We start from the raw sequence: 16,137 nt of genomic DNA, 5'->3' as shown, positions 1-16,137 counted from the left end.
TAACTAATTGAACCCAATGCGATGTTTTGAAGACACTTTTGACCAACTACCCAACGGCTAGACCAGGATCACTGTTTTGTGTTTGAACTATTTCCGCTCCTCTGTTGTAAATTACCCAGTTGGGGTCAATCTGAGAATCTCCCTCAGGATCAAGGACAACAGTTTGATATGTTCGAAAATCAGTTGAAAATATTTTAGAATTATTAGGACAGTTGTCTAAATAATTGGGAATCAAGTCTAAATCAAAATCTTCTTCACAAATATCGCCAACGCCATCATCTAAAAATATAAGTCATTGAATTATTCTGGATATTTGCTTACAACTGTATATTTGAATACGAACTGTTGACATCTGTTTGATTGGGGTTATGAACTATAGGGCAGTTATCAATTCCGTTAGGAATTCCATCATTATCTGCATCTGGATCACACAAGTCACCACGGCCGTCTCCGTCTGTATCCAACTGATCAGAGTTAGCGAGCTTCGGGCAATTATCTCGACTATCTTGTATACCGTCGCGATCTCTATCTATGTCACTATCACAAGCATCCCCAATCAAGTCATTATCTGAATCCATCTGAATGAATTTATAATGAGTATTATAATTGAGAATAAAATAAAGATTCATGTTAACATGCCTGGTCAAGATTTGCAACCGCTGGGCAATTATCACATACGTCTCCTATGCCATCTCCATCACTGTCGAGTTGATTAACATTGGCTTTTTTAGGACAATTGTCCCGTTCATTCAATATTCCATCGTTATCTATATCGCGATCACATGCATCTCCTATACCATCGCCATCTACATCATGTTGATCAATGTTTGCCACAGTAGGACAATTGTCACAGGCATCGCCTTGCTTGTCAGCCCCATTCTTGTCTGTGTCCAATTGATCTGGGTTGTGTACCAAAGGACAGTTATCCTTGTTTATGAAAAAAAAGATAGAAGCATATAGTTTCAGGAGAAAACGAATCTGTTTTCAACTAACCGGACTGTTCATTATTCCGTCATTATCTGCATCTTGATCACATGCATCTCCTATGCCGTCTTTATCAGCATCTTCTTGTCCAGAATTTGGCACATTCACACAATTATCTTGGCGACATCTACTATCGGCGCATTCTAGATTGAAATCAGCCCATCCATCTAAATCTCTATCCAGGCCGCAATGGAATCCATTTCCCGCCCAACCTACCTTACATTTGCACCTTTAACGACGTTTCAAATATTAATAATAATAAAATTTTATTCAATATATAACTAATACTTGTAAGTATTACTGCCAGCATGTATGCAAACAGCGTTCTTGTCACACACGGTCCCATCCAAACACATTCCCTCTATTGGGAAGCACCCGTCATCGGATTTCGTCGAGTTTCGTCTGAATCCCCGTTCACATTGGCACTCGTACGATCCTTCGGTATTGAAACAGACAGTGTAAGCACCGCAGCGAGCAGAACCGTCTGCACATTCGTTTATGTCGATACACTTTTGTCTCTGCAATGCGTGCTCGAAAGTGGTAGCATACAATCCTGCACTATGAAGTCCAGTGAATCCAGCCGGACAAGGCTCGCATCGGAACCCTGGTACCAAGTTAGTACAGCGTACTCGTACGTCACAAGGTTCAATCAAGTCACACTGAAATCATCACGGAAGCCATTGAAATAACCGTCGAGTAGTTCAATAAGTATACAGATATTACAATTTAAAGATATGCCAATCGCTCAGACATTAATTTTGTAATGTATGTACGAAAATCGCTAAACACAAGTATTGAAGTCACACACGATACAAAATCTAACGCTTGCGTTAAAAAAATGGACAAATTTCATCATTTTTTTTTATACGTTCGCCTTAAGACCTGGGAAGGAGACTTGTACATTTGTGCATTTGTGCATCGTCAATTTGATTTGAGTCCGTCGGGTAAAATATGGAGGGAAAGGTGGCTACATCGTTTCGGGCTTTGGGCCGGGAAATCGGAGCAACGGATCAGACAGTGAGAAAATACCAAGTGGAGATGGACATCACCATGCGGCAAGGTATGTCAGGACCAGCCGATTCGGAACAGCAAGCTGTTCCAAAGGCTGAAAGTGATGGAGAATGATTTCCGGCGAAGCGGAACGTCGCGGTCATCATGGACGACGAGACGTATTTAACGCTGAATGGCAACGACTGGCTACTTAAAGCCCCCCGCCAAGGAGGTAAGTTCCGAAGTTGTTCCGAAGTCCGCCAACCCTCCGAATGTCTTCCAACTGCCTCCAATAGAGAATTTTTGTATATACCTGAAACGGAGAGCCTAGTCCAACAATTTCGTGGTGAATACGGAGGAGAAACTAATAGATAAAGCTTAGAAAGTATTGAAAAACATTCCAAAAGGTATGTTTTCACCAGCAATGGTTAAAGTTCCGGCCAGTTGCCGGAAGACCGTCCGACAGGGCGGCAAAATATTTTTGTAACATGGTCAATAAAATTATGTTTTCTGGGAAATTTATCCCGTTAAATTATCTTTTGTAGTTTTTTTCACCGTCATCCATAAATTGTTTATTTTTTTTAACACAAACAACAAAAACAACCTGTATCATCTAGAATCAGGATACGTTTTTCTTAGCTATCAGGACTCTAAACGAATAGAAAACTATCAAGACTCCAGTAAGAACCAAACTTAACCAAACATTTAGGTTTAAATTTTACTAAAACACTACAAACGAAAATATTAAAAGCTACCTCATCGATATCCTGGCAAACAGTACCGTTTCCTTTGTATCCCATGGGGCACGCATCACATTTGTAATATGGAGGTTGATCCATCGTCGTGCATTGTACTCCTGAAACAATAATCACCACAAATATTTTCTAGTTCTACGTCATCGATGCGTTCGTGTCTTGGACACCACATAGCTCCCCTTCCACTCCCTTCTTGATTTAATTTATCTTTTCAAACAAAAACTATACCTGCTGCACACACGCCTTCATTGCACAAGTTCTTGGGGTGACACGTTCTGCCATCGCCCTCATATCTTTCTGGACACGGGCCACATTGTGCGCCTTCAATTGTGTCGTAACAGATCACATCACTGAAAAAATAAAAGTTACATTATTAAACATTTTTGAAACATCATTATCCAAATGAATAGTTTCATACACGGTTGTATAACCTACAGCAAGAACCTTCAAATTAAGTGCTACTTTTCCCAAATCAAATTTGTTTGGAGCAACATAAAAGAATGATAAAATTAGGCTTACTTTTGAAAAGTGTTAGTACAATTAAAATGTTTGATAGCTTGTTAGCAGAGTTAAATATGGAATGGTAGCACCTTAACTCAAATTACATCCGTTGGTTGGAGAAACGTACTAATTAGAAAAAAAAATGCAAATAATTTCAACGAAAATATTTTCCATGGCTTTCTACAACTTCTCTAAATATGTTATAAATAATAACAATTCGTGATTTCATTCGCGTGATATCTCGGCTTATGTCCAATCACTACAACCTAAACGCGCATCTCTATCGCATTGGGCTCGCAGCAAACAATCTTTGTGATTGTGGCGATGGCTACCACGACATCGAGCATGTTGTCTGGTCGTGTATCCGGTTCCATACTGCTCGCTCTCAGTTCTCTAGAGCACTGAGAGCACAAGGCAGACAATAGGAGATCCCCGTCCGGGATATCTTAGGTAGCCGTGATCCTGATCTTCTGCTTCATCTATACCTGTTCCTCAGAAACGCCGATGTCAACGTTTAATGATGTTTCCTTCGTTGTGTCCCCGTTTCATATCCCTCCTATCCGATCGATAAACTTTTACTTAGTCGCGGCAATACATACACACACTCTTTACAGACACACGGGCCAAAGGTTGTGCAGTCCACTGATCATTCAACAAGAGCCAAAGGTTGTACCGCTCATGACAACTCTACACGAACTGATGATTGCGCCGGCTAGTGATCATTCTATCCTGGATTCCTCGAGTCGAGAAAGACGCACCACGCTAGATATGAGGTACAGACTAGGGGGGCGTTGCTGATTAATGGTCAGCTGCATCCCAATAGGAAGTATCCCGTGTCGGGCACACGTACAGAGCATTGGAGACAGCAACATCCCAATTATGAAAACACTTGTAATACTAACCTCGAGCCAACCGCGAGTAATCGGTTACATATTACTAACATAGATAATAAGAAAAATTGTCAAAGTATTGAACTCCCGGCCCCGTGAGGCTAACGCCATATGAGCCTTTATAAAAATATATATTTTGGAAAAAAAATGTTATTTTCCTGAGATAAGCAATTGAACAACTGTAAAATGTGAAGCGCTATCTAAACGCCCTAACTGTCACGTTTTGATTGGCCCGATTTACGATTTCCCCAAAACAGCCATCAGAACCAAGGTGCCTGGGGTAACACGGGCCTCAAAATTAATGCGCCTGGGGGAATCCGTTTTGCAAATACATGCAAGGTGGGGGTATTTTTTGGTGTTGAGTACTTTTGTACTCGCTTGTCGTTGTGCAGACCGAAATATGTTTCCCTAAAAAGTACTTTTGAACTAAGAAGCCTGGGAAAATCGTCATTTCAGATACTAGAGAAGTATGAACTTTCGCGGTTCGAGAACTACGTAAACATGAGATGTGCAACAATTTCAGGAGGAAATGTAAAATACAATGATCGCTTGACAATTCTTCCGTTCACATATTTTAGTAGGCCTAGGCATCATATCAAACGTAAAAGAACGTTCATCAAATTTACTTGTAACGAAGAATCTATTACAAAAATTTCGATGCATTCTAAAATAATATTCGAAGTGATAAAAAAGTTAATTGCATAATATAATTGCGTAATTCTACGTCGAAAATATGCGGTCGCGTCCTAGATACAACCCCTTACATTTTTTTGACGTAGGACTACGTCTTACATTAAGGGTGCCAAATCAGAGAACAGGTTACGTTTTTGTGAAATAAAGTTAACATAAAGAACTATTTTTGCTGCGAACGGATTTTAACGATTTGCATACGATTTTTTTCAATCGAATCGGAAATTTTCTAAGATTTGCTTGATATGCTATACATTACAATCCCGTTATATATAGTTTAAATTGATGAAAATCGGCAGCATTCTCATTTCCCCATACATTTGTTCAGTCCATTTGTGTGCTTTCCCGAACAGAGCTGTCAAAAACGAGCAACTTATGCAGCCGCTAGAATAGCAACAACGAAAGGGTATAGCGAAATGAGAATATTTGCGAAGTAAACTCCACCCTTGCATAGTAAGTAAACTGTCGCTAGCGTATAAGTATTGCATCTCCTCTGAGGAAAATTCTCAGAATCTTTCTGTACCCGAAACAACAATAGTCGCTTATTCTGCTCGTTTTGTGTTTTATGTTTCCCCTCGAGCTGTGAACGCTAGCGAATATTTCACTTGAAGTGCATCTGGCATTGCAATTAACACAAGCATCCGAGTTATTGATATAAAGAAGCAAATTGGGGCATATAACCAATTAATGTATTGTTCTCGCAAAGGCAAGAAAGAATCGTTGTTTCTCGAAATGATTCTACAAAACCATGCAAGCCATTAAATCTTTTCAGGGTCCCCAGAACTTTTTACTAAAGAGTTATTTATGAAATTTCGACATATTCGCAAATAATATCCGAAATGATAATCCAAAAAAAAAAAGAATGCGTAATCCTACGTTCTAAGCGGTCGTGTCTCGGATACAACCCCACGATTTTTTGCATTAAGAGGCTTCAAACTTGTCAGTTCATACGCCTTTAGAAAAATGTTCTTCTTTTCTTCTTTTCAACAGCACCAACAGAATGCAAACGATACTGGGCTGTCGACGGCCACTGAGCGAAACTATGCACACGAAACCACTGTGGTGTTGGGTCATAGTGCGAAAATAGCTCCCAAGGGAAGAACAACGCTTGGAAATTTTGCTTCAACAAGAAGTTTTTCAATGTGTGACCGAGCGATATTATAGAAGAAAATAACTATACGCCTGTTACTCGCTATTGCTTTCCTTGCGCAACGACTCATTCAATTTGACGTTTATAGACACCTGCATTGCACTATATATTGCGAATCCAGGAATGCACATGAAGCATGCATCGAACTCCGAAATAGTCCTATGGAGTGTACATTTTCATCCAATTGACGCAGAAATGTCGTCTGAACATAGTTACATCGATTAAAGATGCAAAATTTGGGATCGGAGCGGTGCTTGAACAACGAAAATACTATAATACAAACTACAACTGACCCTGCTTAGCAAATATAATCCAGCTTTGTGATTCCTTGTGAAATTTGCCTGCTTTGCCATGACGTTGTTCTCTAAGCTAAATTGACGTTGTTTCGATGCGAACGTGTAATGCTAGAGGCATCAGCAAGCGAGCTATTCATTTGAATCCTCCTGGAAGTCACCTGGAGGTGCTCCATCCTAAAAGGCTCCCAAAGAAGCCCACGGTTCGATACACGGTCGATAGTGCCCACCATGATCTCGTCGAATAGGAATAGTAGTGGTGAAAGTAAACAGCCTTACCTAACACAACCCGCGACCCGGATGTGGTCAGACAAGACCCCGTTGTGCAAGACTGTACACAAAAGCGCAGAATGATCATACAGAACTTCCTTGTGTATCAGGACAATCCAGAGGTTATCGTGGTTGAGGCTGTCGAAAGCTTTCTCATAATCGATGAACACCAGGTGAAGAGACTCCTGGAATTCATTGATTTGCTCGATAAAAATGCGCAGCGTAGCAATGTGGACGTAACAGGTCCTACCAGCTCTAAATCCCGCCTGATCTTCTCCTTGACCCGGTTGAGGATTACATTGCACAGGACTTACGCACAGCAGCATGGTGTCTCACCAGTTATCGCATTCAGTTAGGTTCTCTTTCTTTGGAACTTTGATAAGAATGCCCTGCATCCAGTCGGCGGGAAATGCTGCAGTTTCCCAAAAATTTAAAAATAAATGATGCAAGATTGTGCAAGATATGTGCGGGGTATGCTTTGAGCATCTCAGCTGATATGCGATCGACCCCCGGAGCTTTGTTGGATTTCGTACTTCTGATTGCTGTTTCTATCTCGTAGAGGAGACGAAGGTTGCAGCGGCTCTCTCCCTCTCCTTAGCAAGAGAGTCAGCCCACGCTCGCTTGTCTCGCCCACACAAGCGCTTTACTTCCAGGTCGAGGGCACGATACCGACGATGGGCTGTATCTTTTCCTCTCCTGGTTCTTAGTCATCTATCTTCTTCTAGGTGTCGTCCGAGATCCATTCTTTTCTCCTGGTGTGCAGTTCACCCAGGTGGTTCTCGTTGGTTGCGATGGAGGTGTTCTTGACGGCGGTCCACTGGTCCTTGACGCTGTTACCAACAGAAACATCTTCAGCTCGGGTCTTAAGTTCCTCCACAAAGGACCTTTTCACATTAGGATCCTCTAGTCGGCATGTGTTAACTCGATGACCGAGCTTTTCTTCCCTTCGTTGAACTCGGGCTACGCGTAGAAGGATTCCTCCGATGAAAAGATAGTGGTCGGAAGCGATGTCGGCACTGTGTTTATTCCGCACGTCATGAAAGCTCCGTCTAAAAATTCGACTGATGCAGATGTGGTTAATTTGGCTCTCAGTATAACCATCACTTGAGACCCACGTAACTTTGTATGTTGGTCGATGAGGAATGAGGCGAGCCCTGAACCACCATGTCGTTGTTGCCACAAAACTCGGGAAAAAAAAGTCGAAACAGTCGTTCACATTTGTAGGTATGTCCACATGATCCTCGAGCGAAATGAACTGATTCGTGATCCGTGCCTATTTTATCCGCACTGCTTTGCCGACAAATATGAACTGTCACTCTTGAATAATTTTCGAGAATTCGAGGAAGCGTATGCAGGAGCTTGATCAAAACGTGATTCATGCTTGCTTGATGCTCAGAACAACTGACAGTTTTATGTACCACTGTGGCAATCGCTAAGAGTTTGGAAAATATGCAAGCACCGACTGTTGGTCGTGAAACACAAGAAACTGTGGGGGTTAAGGAAGTTCCCAAGTATTGTTCCAGTCATTTTCTCTGGAAATGGAATTGTTCCGAGGACCTATAGGTTTTTCCACCCTCCTATACACAGACAACGAAATAAGGCCCCAAACAAGCATAAGCATTTTTTTCAAAGCTTCGACACATCTTAACTAAGTGAAGATAGCCAGAAAATTTCTTCACAATGTCAAAGGGGGACTAGTTTCTTCGTAATGCAAGTATCTGCATGCTCGTACCCCAAACAAATGTTTGATAATCGCGCAGGTGCTAAGGATGACCGAAGTGTCCTCGGAACAATTCCATTTCCAAAAACAAACGGTCGGTACTTGCATATTTTGTTCCATTTTTTTTGGCTTTATTTTGGGACTCATGTCTCTCACTTATGCTGACAAGCTCGGCCATCAGTTAATTTTTAACAACTGCTTTACTATCACGTGTTTTGGCTTTTCTTCGGGCTTTGACCATTCCAATTCAGCAGTTTCCATTGGGATGATTGAGCATCGGTTTCCACTTCAGAACCATAAATCCATGATTCGTCACCCTTATGACCCTCTGTGGCAGATTTGGGTCGTAGCGTTTTTAACGTGCTCTGGCGTTCGGCACACTCTTCGTCTTTTACATCTCCTCGGCCTTCTGAGAACACTTGTAGAACCGATAAATGTTGCTTCGGTCCGAGGTAGCTTCACGTCCTTGCAAGTCCAAATGACTTTATTTAACCAAAACATATCGGACACCTATCTAATAATCGCCACCAATCGACAAGTTGGATTCACTGAGGTAGTTATTCACGCTTATAGTTGAATTGGGATGCAGTTCTGTCCTTTTGGAATCATCAGGCACTGCACTAAACTGGACATTCATTAAATTAAGGAGCCATTCATTAGTATGAAGTCAATACCTCGTATTTGCAAGGAAACTAAATTGTTTTCCTTGAAAACATTCATGTGTCATAAATATAGCAATCGTGAGTTCAATGCTGATTACGCGGAAGAAGAAGAATATACACATAATAATTCAAAATATATAATTAGTAATATAGATACGAATAATGAGTTTTAGTGAATGTTTTCCTATAGCAACATAACCACATCTGCTTGTAAAACGATGGATATTCATTTTTGACTCAAGCGCTGTTTATATCTCAATGTTTTAATTAGATAACTATAACTCCAAAACGATTCCTTTGGTCAATTTTATTTTTTGGGACTTGCGAACACTAGTCTGCATCGATATATATGATAATGTTTATCAAAAATGAAAAACGAGTGATCCGGAGAACAGATTCTGTTATATTTAAAACCAATTGAATTAAACAGTTTCTACGGTCGCGTAAAATGTACGTCCTATTCTGGCATTATTATTCGAAAGAATATACAATGAACCAACGAATTTAATTGACAAGAAAGAAATGCAATGGAACACAAATAATAATAAAACACAAATACGCATTGTTAGAGGATATTTATTTGATTCATTTATCAATCGAAAAAATGAAAAGGATCTGAATTAATGAAGAAAATAATGGGTGTTTTATTATTTCTAGAAAACAATTTAACAGTTATTATTTTGAAAAAAAAACTAGAATAATCAAATTATTTCTTCTATTTAATATCTAATTTCTGTTTTACGTAACAGTTGAAACAGATAAATGGACGTGTTTTTTCATATAATAAATACATGTTTCTAACATATAATATAATACATTTCCTAAAAACAGAATGACTTTCTTCAAAATATTTTTCACTGTGTAGCTTTAAGTACTATGTATATAGTATATTCCCATAACTTTTGTATAAATTGTCGAAAAACACAAAAAAAACATTTATAAACTTTTGATATTTTAAAATATACGCCGAACCGAAATCTTGATACAGAATGTATGTCACATATTCCTTTCGGAATGTCATATACTTAACTCAAACTTGTCCTATTTGGATGGAGATTGGATATTGCTTATTTCGATTCTAAATTTAAGAATTGAACGCTTCGTTGATCGTATTCAAATGAGTCATTTTAATTAATTAATACTCTTAACTTTTATAAGATTTCAAACTTATTTGTTCTGTATATTCTAGATCGTTATAATTTTGTGCCTTTGAAATTTCTCATTTTCAAAATATTTACAAAAATATAGCTCATTGACATTCTTCACAATGCTTTTTTTTATAATTTGCTACTGCAATGTTTACAATTTGTTTTTATTTTTAACTTTTATGGGTGTCTAGATGACTAATGAAACCAATCGTTTTTGAGTTATAATTTGATCAATATAAAGTGGTAGCGCAAGAGTTCAAATTGTTAAATGAAAACATGTTTTCACCTAAAGATATTTTTATGGTATGACCTGCGAATAGTTTTCCCGATCTGCTCGAAAAAGAATTAGTCTGGGTGTTGTCAATTGGGTATGTATAACATTCAATGTGTTTTATATTCTGATCTTAATGGTTTCCATAATGTCAGAAATGTAGCTCGTTGTTTTGATTGAAAGTATAACCAGCTTTTCACTCTTCTGAAATATCGTTAAAATATTCGTTATTTGTTGTCCAAAGCTATAAGAGGATTTTTTGAAGTTCTATTTTTCAAACCTTCATTTCTCACAGCTCAGCGTGATTCGTGGGCATGTTAGAAATCAAAAAAAATGTATATAGCCATTCCGTCATAAATCGACTTGTACTCGAGCAGCGATTCAAATCAGTGAATTTTATTACCAAAATCCATGTGAAAAACGTGTTTCGCTAACAAAAACAATACATCAAATTGTTGCAATTTATGTGGTGAGCAACCGCGGATAACAGAACAACTGCCAATGCATTTAGAAAATTTACTAGGGGTAGTGGGAGCAAAGTGGTCACCTGCTTGTTTGCTAGTATAACTATTGACTATAGATGTCGTATTGATTATCTTATTACTTAGTTTCCCAATAGATGAATATAAGAAACCATTGAAACGCTGCTCATATAATTACTATTTTCTGTACACGATAAACAAAGAGAAGCAATTGTGTTTTTTAATGGTATAATTATCTATAGTCCTGCATTTGAATCTTCAAGCAGATAATGAAACAATCGGATCAGTAGTAAAATTAAAATAACATTGGTTCTTAGCATTATAACTCCTCGGATTCAACATTGAATTATTACACATACTCAGCATTTACTCATACCGTTGGAGTAAGTAATTCCAACATCTTTATACGATTGATCGTAATATCGGTAAAGCATGTTGCTAAAATTACCAACATTGCAGATTGTCTTTACAAATTCAATTAATTGAAAAAACGCGAATCTTCTGTTATTATAATATCCCAGAGTATTCTTCAGGAAAAAAGCACATTCATAGACTCGCAACAAATCAAGAGCACCTTTTCCAGACATTCCACAAATTTTTTTCCAAGCCTTTTTGATTTTATCCGATAACAACTGAAACTACCGACGGAGACGTTTTGACTATTATCGGAATTGTAAATACTAACGCTACATATAGAACAACCTGGCTACGTCTAGCTATGCGGACAAATGATCATTGAAACTATTGATTGTCCGCATAAATAGACGCAAGCGTTTTCCAAATGGAAAAAAAATATGTTATAATCCGCAAACCTAGGCCTTCTTTTTGCCGATAATATCCTTCAACTGAACAGATCAGTTCATCGGAAAGCAATTGAAAACTGTAAAATGTCAAGCGCTATCTAAACGCTCTGACTGCCGATTTACAGTTTCCCCAACACCACCATCAAATCAAAGAACCCGGGGAAATTGGCATTGCAAATACATGCAAGTTGGGGGAACTTTTGTTCAAACCGACATGAGTTCCCTAGCATATGCATCAAAACCAAGGTACCTGGGGAAATTGGCGATACATGCATGTTGGGGGAACTTTTGTTCCCACCAAAATGTGTTCCCTAACACAACCATCAAAATAAAGGTGCATGGAGAAATTGGCATTGCAAATACATGCAAGTTTAAGGAACTGTTGCTACCACCGAAATGTGTTCCCTAACACTGTCACTTAAACCAAGGTGCCTTACATTACATGGCGTTTGTACAAATTCTTCACTTACACAGCAAATATGTTGAATTCTATTGAATTCGAAGAATGTTTCATTCAATCAATTAATCAATACAAACAAATGATTACTAAGCCAACGCTAGTCCCACGTCAACCTTGCGGTTATATCATAGATATAACACATCCATTTTTTTAACTACCGGCTATATCAATTAAGTTGTTCTTCGATTTTTTATTATTTTGGAATGAAAATCGATCGTTTAATAAATCACAGACTGGTAAATAAATAACTGTCAATTATTATGCAAGAACATGTAATTTTAAATTCAATCTAAGTTGAATTTTAAGGTTTGGAATAGAAATCGTTCGTTCGTACGAAATGCTCGTATACGATCTTTTCCCCATAGTATAAATGTGATATCAATTTATTCAAATCGTTTTACTGTTATTCAAATGAAATTCACAATACCACAGGAGAAAAAAACGACGGAAAATGATGTATGAATAACTATTTTAGTAAAAAGCGCGAACATGCAGAAATAATACTGTAGTTTTTTTTATGCTACTGTTCTGTGAATATCAATCGAAAGCCAATCAAATATGGCAGGGTGACGCTCTAAAATACATTGCCACCCCCGCTGCATTCCGTACAAAAGAGACACACCCATCTAGTTCGAGAATAATACTGAGAATGCGATCGCTCGGAGGAAGTCGAGCTGCGAATTAGAGCTGCTACTAGAACTAGAACGGGTGACCGAAGAGCTACCGCCACACGGAAGTAGCGGCCATAATCATCGCGCCCATTTCGGCTTTGAAGAACATCATGAACGGTCACTCTCGAATACTCACAGTGTTCTCTTCCGCACCCCAGGATCCTTAAATTAAAACATTCGCGCAGGCTGACAAGTGCAGGTAAGATGATGAACGAGCACGTTCTTCCTCTGGTTGATGCTAAGAACAGAACAAGAAGGAGCTGCAACGCAAAATTTTCTTTGCGACTGTGGCGACCGCTAAAATTTTGGAATAACGCCAAATAAGGCCAAGGGCGCGCAGCATCTCCGTGGATGGCGTGAGCCTCCATGGCAAAGGAGATTGGATCAACACATCCACAATAAGAGCGCTGTAATTTGAACTCTTATCTATATAAACGAGGGCGGTCCGATATGTACTTAGTCTCATCACCCGATGGTGTCTGTATCGCAAGAGAGATTATTTATCTTGTAGTACATTCTCATAAAAGGCTACTGTCAAAATTTCAGCCGAATCGGGCTCGTAGCTTTGTTTTGACCGTGTGTGGAAGCGGGCGTGTCCGCGGATTTTAGAAAAATGGAAAAAATGGAAATTCCGCCATCGCCACAGCCAAATTTGTCGAATTGCACCTCGAACTGTTCCACCGTATTCTCCAGATCCGACCGAGCGACTTTTTTTGTTTCCAAACTTGAAAAAGTCACTCGCCGGGCAGAAATTTCATCGTCGCCACGGAGGCCTGATTTCCAGACCTCGAGAAAACGTATTTTTCAGATAGATTAAAGAAGTTGGAGTATCGCTGGGTCAAGTGTGTCGCGCTAAAAGTAGACTATGTTGAGAAATAAATCGCCTTTCTTAAAATTGTTTGTTTTTTTTTATAGGCTAAGTACTTATCGGACTGCCTTCGTATGAAAATGGATTTCTGTCTGTCTTTCTGAAAATTGGTATGTAGGGGTTTTTAGGGGCAGGGAAGGCTCTTATGACAGTTCGAGACTCCTCCTCCCTCTCTAAGAGGGGGCTGCCATACAAATGAAACACAAATTTCTACGTTACTCGAGAACTAATGAAGCAAACGAAACCAAATTTGGCATGTGGAGGTTATGCAAATCAAACACTCGAAAAACAATCAAGCAAATGGAGCAAAATTTGGCATGTGAAAGTTTTAGGAGGCAAGAAACGTTTCAACGGTAAAGTCTGTTTTCAGTTCGATATTTTTTTGAGAACGAAGATGTGGTATAATGTTCATTTTTTTGTAATTCTCAAACCTCTGGAGAGGACTTTTTCATAATTATTCAAGAAGAACAAAATTACATTATATGTTATGTAAGTCACCGCCTCTCTAAGGCGGTGGCTGGCATACAAACGAAACACAAATTTCTACATAACTCGATAACTAATCAAGCAAATGGAGCCAAACTTCGCATGTGAGAATTATTATGCTGACCTATTGCCGAGCCTCGACTCTAAGTGCATGAACATGATTGGTCATTTTCTCAATTCCTATCTGCCGTGAAGACATTTTTTTGTGCAGTCTGTGTTGGGAGTAATTGATTCTGATAAATTATGTCTATGAGAGTTGGTTGTAGAACCATGACCATTTAATGCGGGTAAGAAGTGTTGTTTCAATTCCGATTCATCGAATTCAACTAACTAATTCGAATTTTTTGAAGCATCAACGCAAAGAAAATTCGTTTGAAAATTTGCTATAATGCACTTTCACATTTTTAAAAACGGAATGCAAATTTACCCGAAGAGCGCAGTGGAATAGTGTAAACAAATTTTAGTGAGCATAGGTTATACAGAGTACTCAGTGTGCCATTAATTATTGTTCAATGAAACAAATGTTTTTATGTTATATCTTACCACAAAATAGATTCTTCACTCAAGCAGGCATTCAGTTTCGTGCAGCTCAGTACGTTTTGATTGTTTCTGTTTTCAGTTCGTTATTTTTTTGAGAACGAAGATGTGGTTATAATGTTCATTTTTTTGTAATTCTCAAACCTCTGGAGAGGACTTTTTCATAATTATTCAAGAAGAACAAAATTACATTATATGTTATGTAAGGTCCTCGTTGCGTTTTTAAGCACTTGTGAAGGATAGGTTAATGAATGATTTGCATTTTCTTTGACTCAGGGCGGTTTAGAAGCCGTTTTTCTGTCAATAGTAGTTAATGTATATCGAAATAATAATTACGGGAAGCATGGTTTATCAGCACAGGTCACTCCAGGTTTGCAGTTTATGCCATCTCCTACGTAACCTTGTGGGCAATGCCCACATCTGATTCCTGTCTGGGTATCGTAGCAATGTACACCTACATATTATTTAGATATAATAAGCATTTATTCATATTTTTCGCAAATAATGCATTCTTACCTGGGAAACATGGATTATTGTGTTGACACGTTTCATAATGCAATTGCACAGGCGTTTTCTGACAGCCAGCGCAATTTTCAATTAAACTTCTGAGATGCTGAATTTCTTCTCTCTGCCGTCTGACCTCTTCGCGAATTTCTTTAACCAGCGCAGTCAAATCATTAAGAGATTTTATTAAATTTTCTTTAATAAGAAAAACAAAATAATTTACGTGAAAAACATTGATCAATTTAGTACTACCGTCACAATCGCCATGGAGTATTGGTATATCTCCTCTGTTATTGAAATTCCTTGTTTCCAAACGTTCGTCTCGGTATTTCTCATTGCCTCTATACCAATTACGAACGTCCCTTTTTTTATTTTTTTCATATGCGCTTCTACTCTCATCTGAAATGAATTTAATGTTATGTATTTGAAAAAATCTCAGTATATCGCTATCAATTGAATATTAGTTCCCATCTTCTTGTTTCGAAAAAAAATCCTGAAGCAATCTTCATTTTCGGCGTTTTCATATGTTTTCGAGGTCGATTGCTTTCATTTGTAATGATCTATAGATAATTTCTGTTTGGGAGTAGCACGAACATCCTTAATACATCCCTGATCCAGGAAATCCCCAAACAATCAACTGTCTGGATTTCCAGAATAGAGTAGACATTATAACGGGGAAAAACCAGGGGTTAGACATCAATTGAATATAGGCTACCCAAAATCAATATAAATATGGCGTCATTTGTTTATCAACATATCATTTACGAGGATCGAAATCGAAAAATGCGCTGCTTTATTCTAACTGCATGAGCGATTTTCATATTTCGGTTTCACATGGAGGTGTTCACATTTAACATGGAGTTTAAAGTTATACACTATTCGATTATATAACCGGACCGAGTTGTGAACAACAGTAATTGATTGAACCAAAATGTCAGTGAACCGCAGCAATATTGGGTACACTGGCAATATGAGGGATTTGACGTTTTAGTCGTACCCCTG

The 16,137-nt window shown here is 38.5% G+C and overlaps 1 protein-coding gene across 6 annotated transcripts in view; it reads right to left on the bottom strand.

The window, feature by feature from the left end:
• LOC129775994 (cartilage oligomeric matrix protein) overlaps positions 1 to 16,137 on the bottom strand; it is a 34,747-nt gene that overhangs the window by 707 nt on the left and 17,903 nt on the right. For all 6 annotated transcript variants that reach the window (XM_055781334.1, XM_055781331.1, XM_055781333.1 and 3 more), the window contains exons 7-16: positions 15,388 to 15,534; positions 15,148 to 15,330; positions 14,968 to 15,085; positions 2,958 to 3,079; positions 2,730 to 2,830; positions 1,273 to 1,643; positions 994 to 1,213; positions 640 to 927; positions 344 to 578; positions 51 to 279 (exon numbers count right to left, since the gene is read on the bottom strand). In XM_055781334.1, the coding sequence (XP_055637309.1) occupies positions 51 to 279; positions 344 to 578; positions 640 to 927; positions 994 to 1,213; positions 1,273 to 1,643; positions 2,730 to 2,830; positions 2,958 to 3,079; positions 14,968 to 15,085; positions 15,148 to 15,330; positions 15,388 to 15,534 (2,014 nt within the window). The remainder of the gene's footprint in view (positions 1 to 50; positions 280 to 343; positions 579 to 639; positions 928 to 993; positions 1,214 to 1,272; positions 1,644 to 2,729; positions 2,831 to 2,957; positions 3,080 to 14,967; positions 15,086 to 15,147; positions 15,331 to 15,387; positions 15,535 to 16,137) is intronic.

This window comes from Toxorhynchites rutilus, chromosome 3, assembly GCF_029784135.1.
Source record: "Toxorhynchites rutilus septentrionalis strain SRP chromosome 3, ASM2978413v1, whole genome shotgun sequence".
Classification (NCBI taxonomy): domain Eukaryota; kingdom Metazoa; phylum Arthropoda; class Insecta; order Diptera; family Culicidae; genus Toxorhynchites; species Toxorhynchites rutilus.
This window is presented reverse-complemented; position numbering and strand designations above follow the sequence as displayed.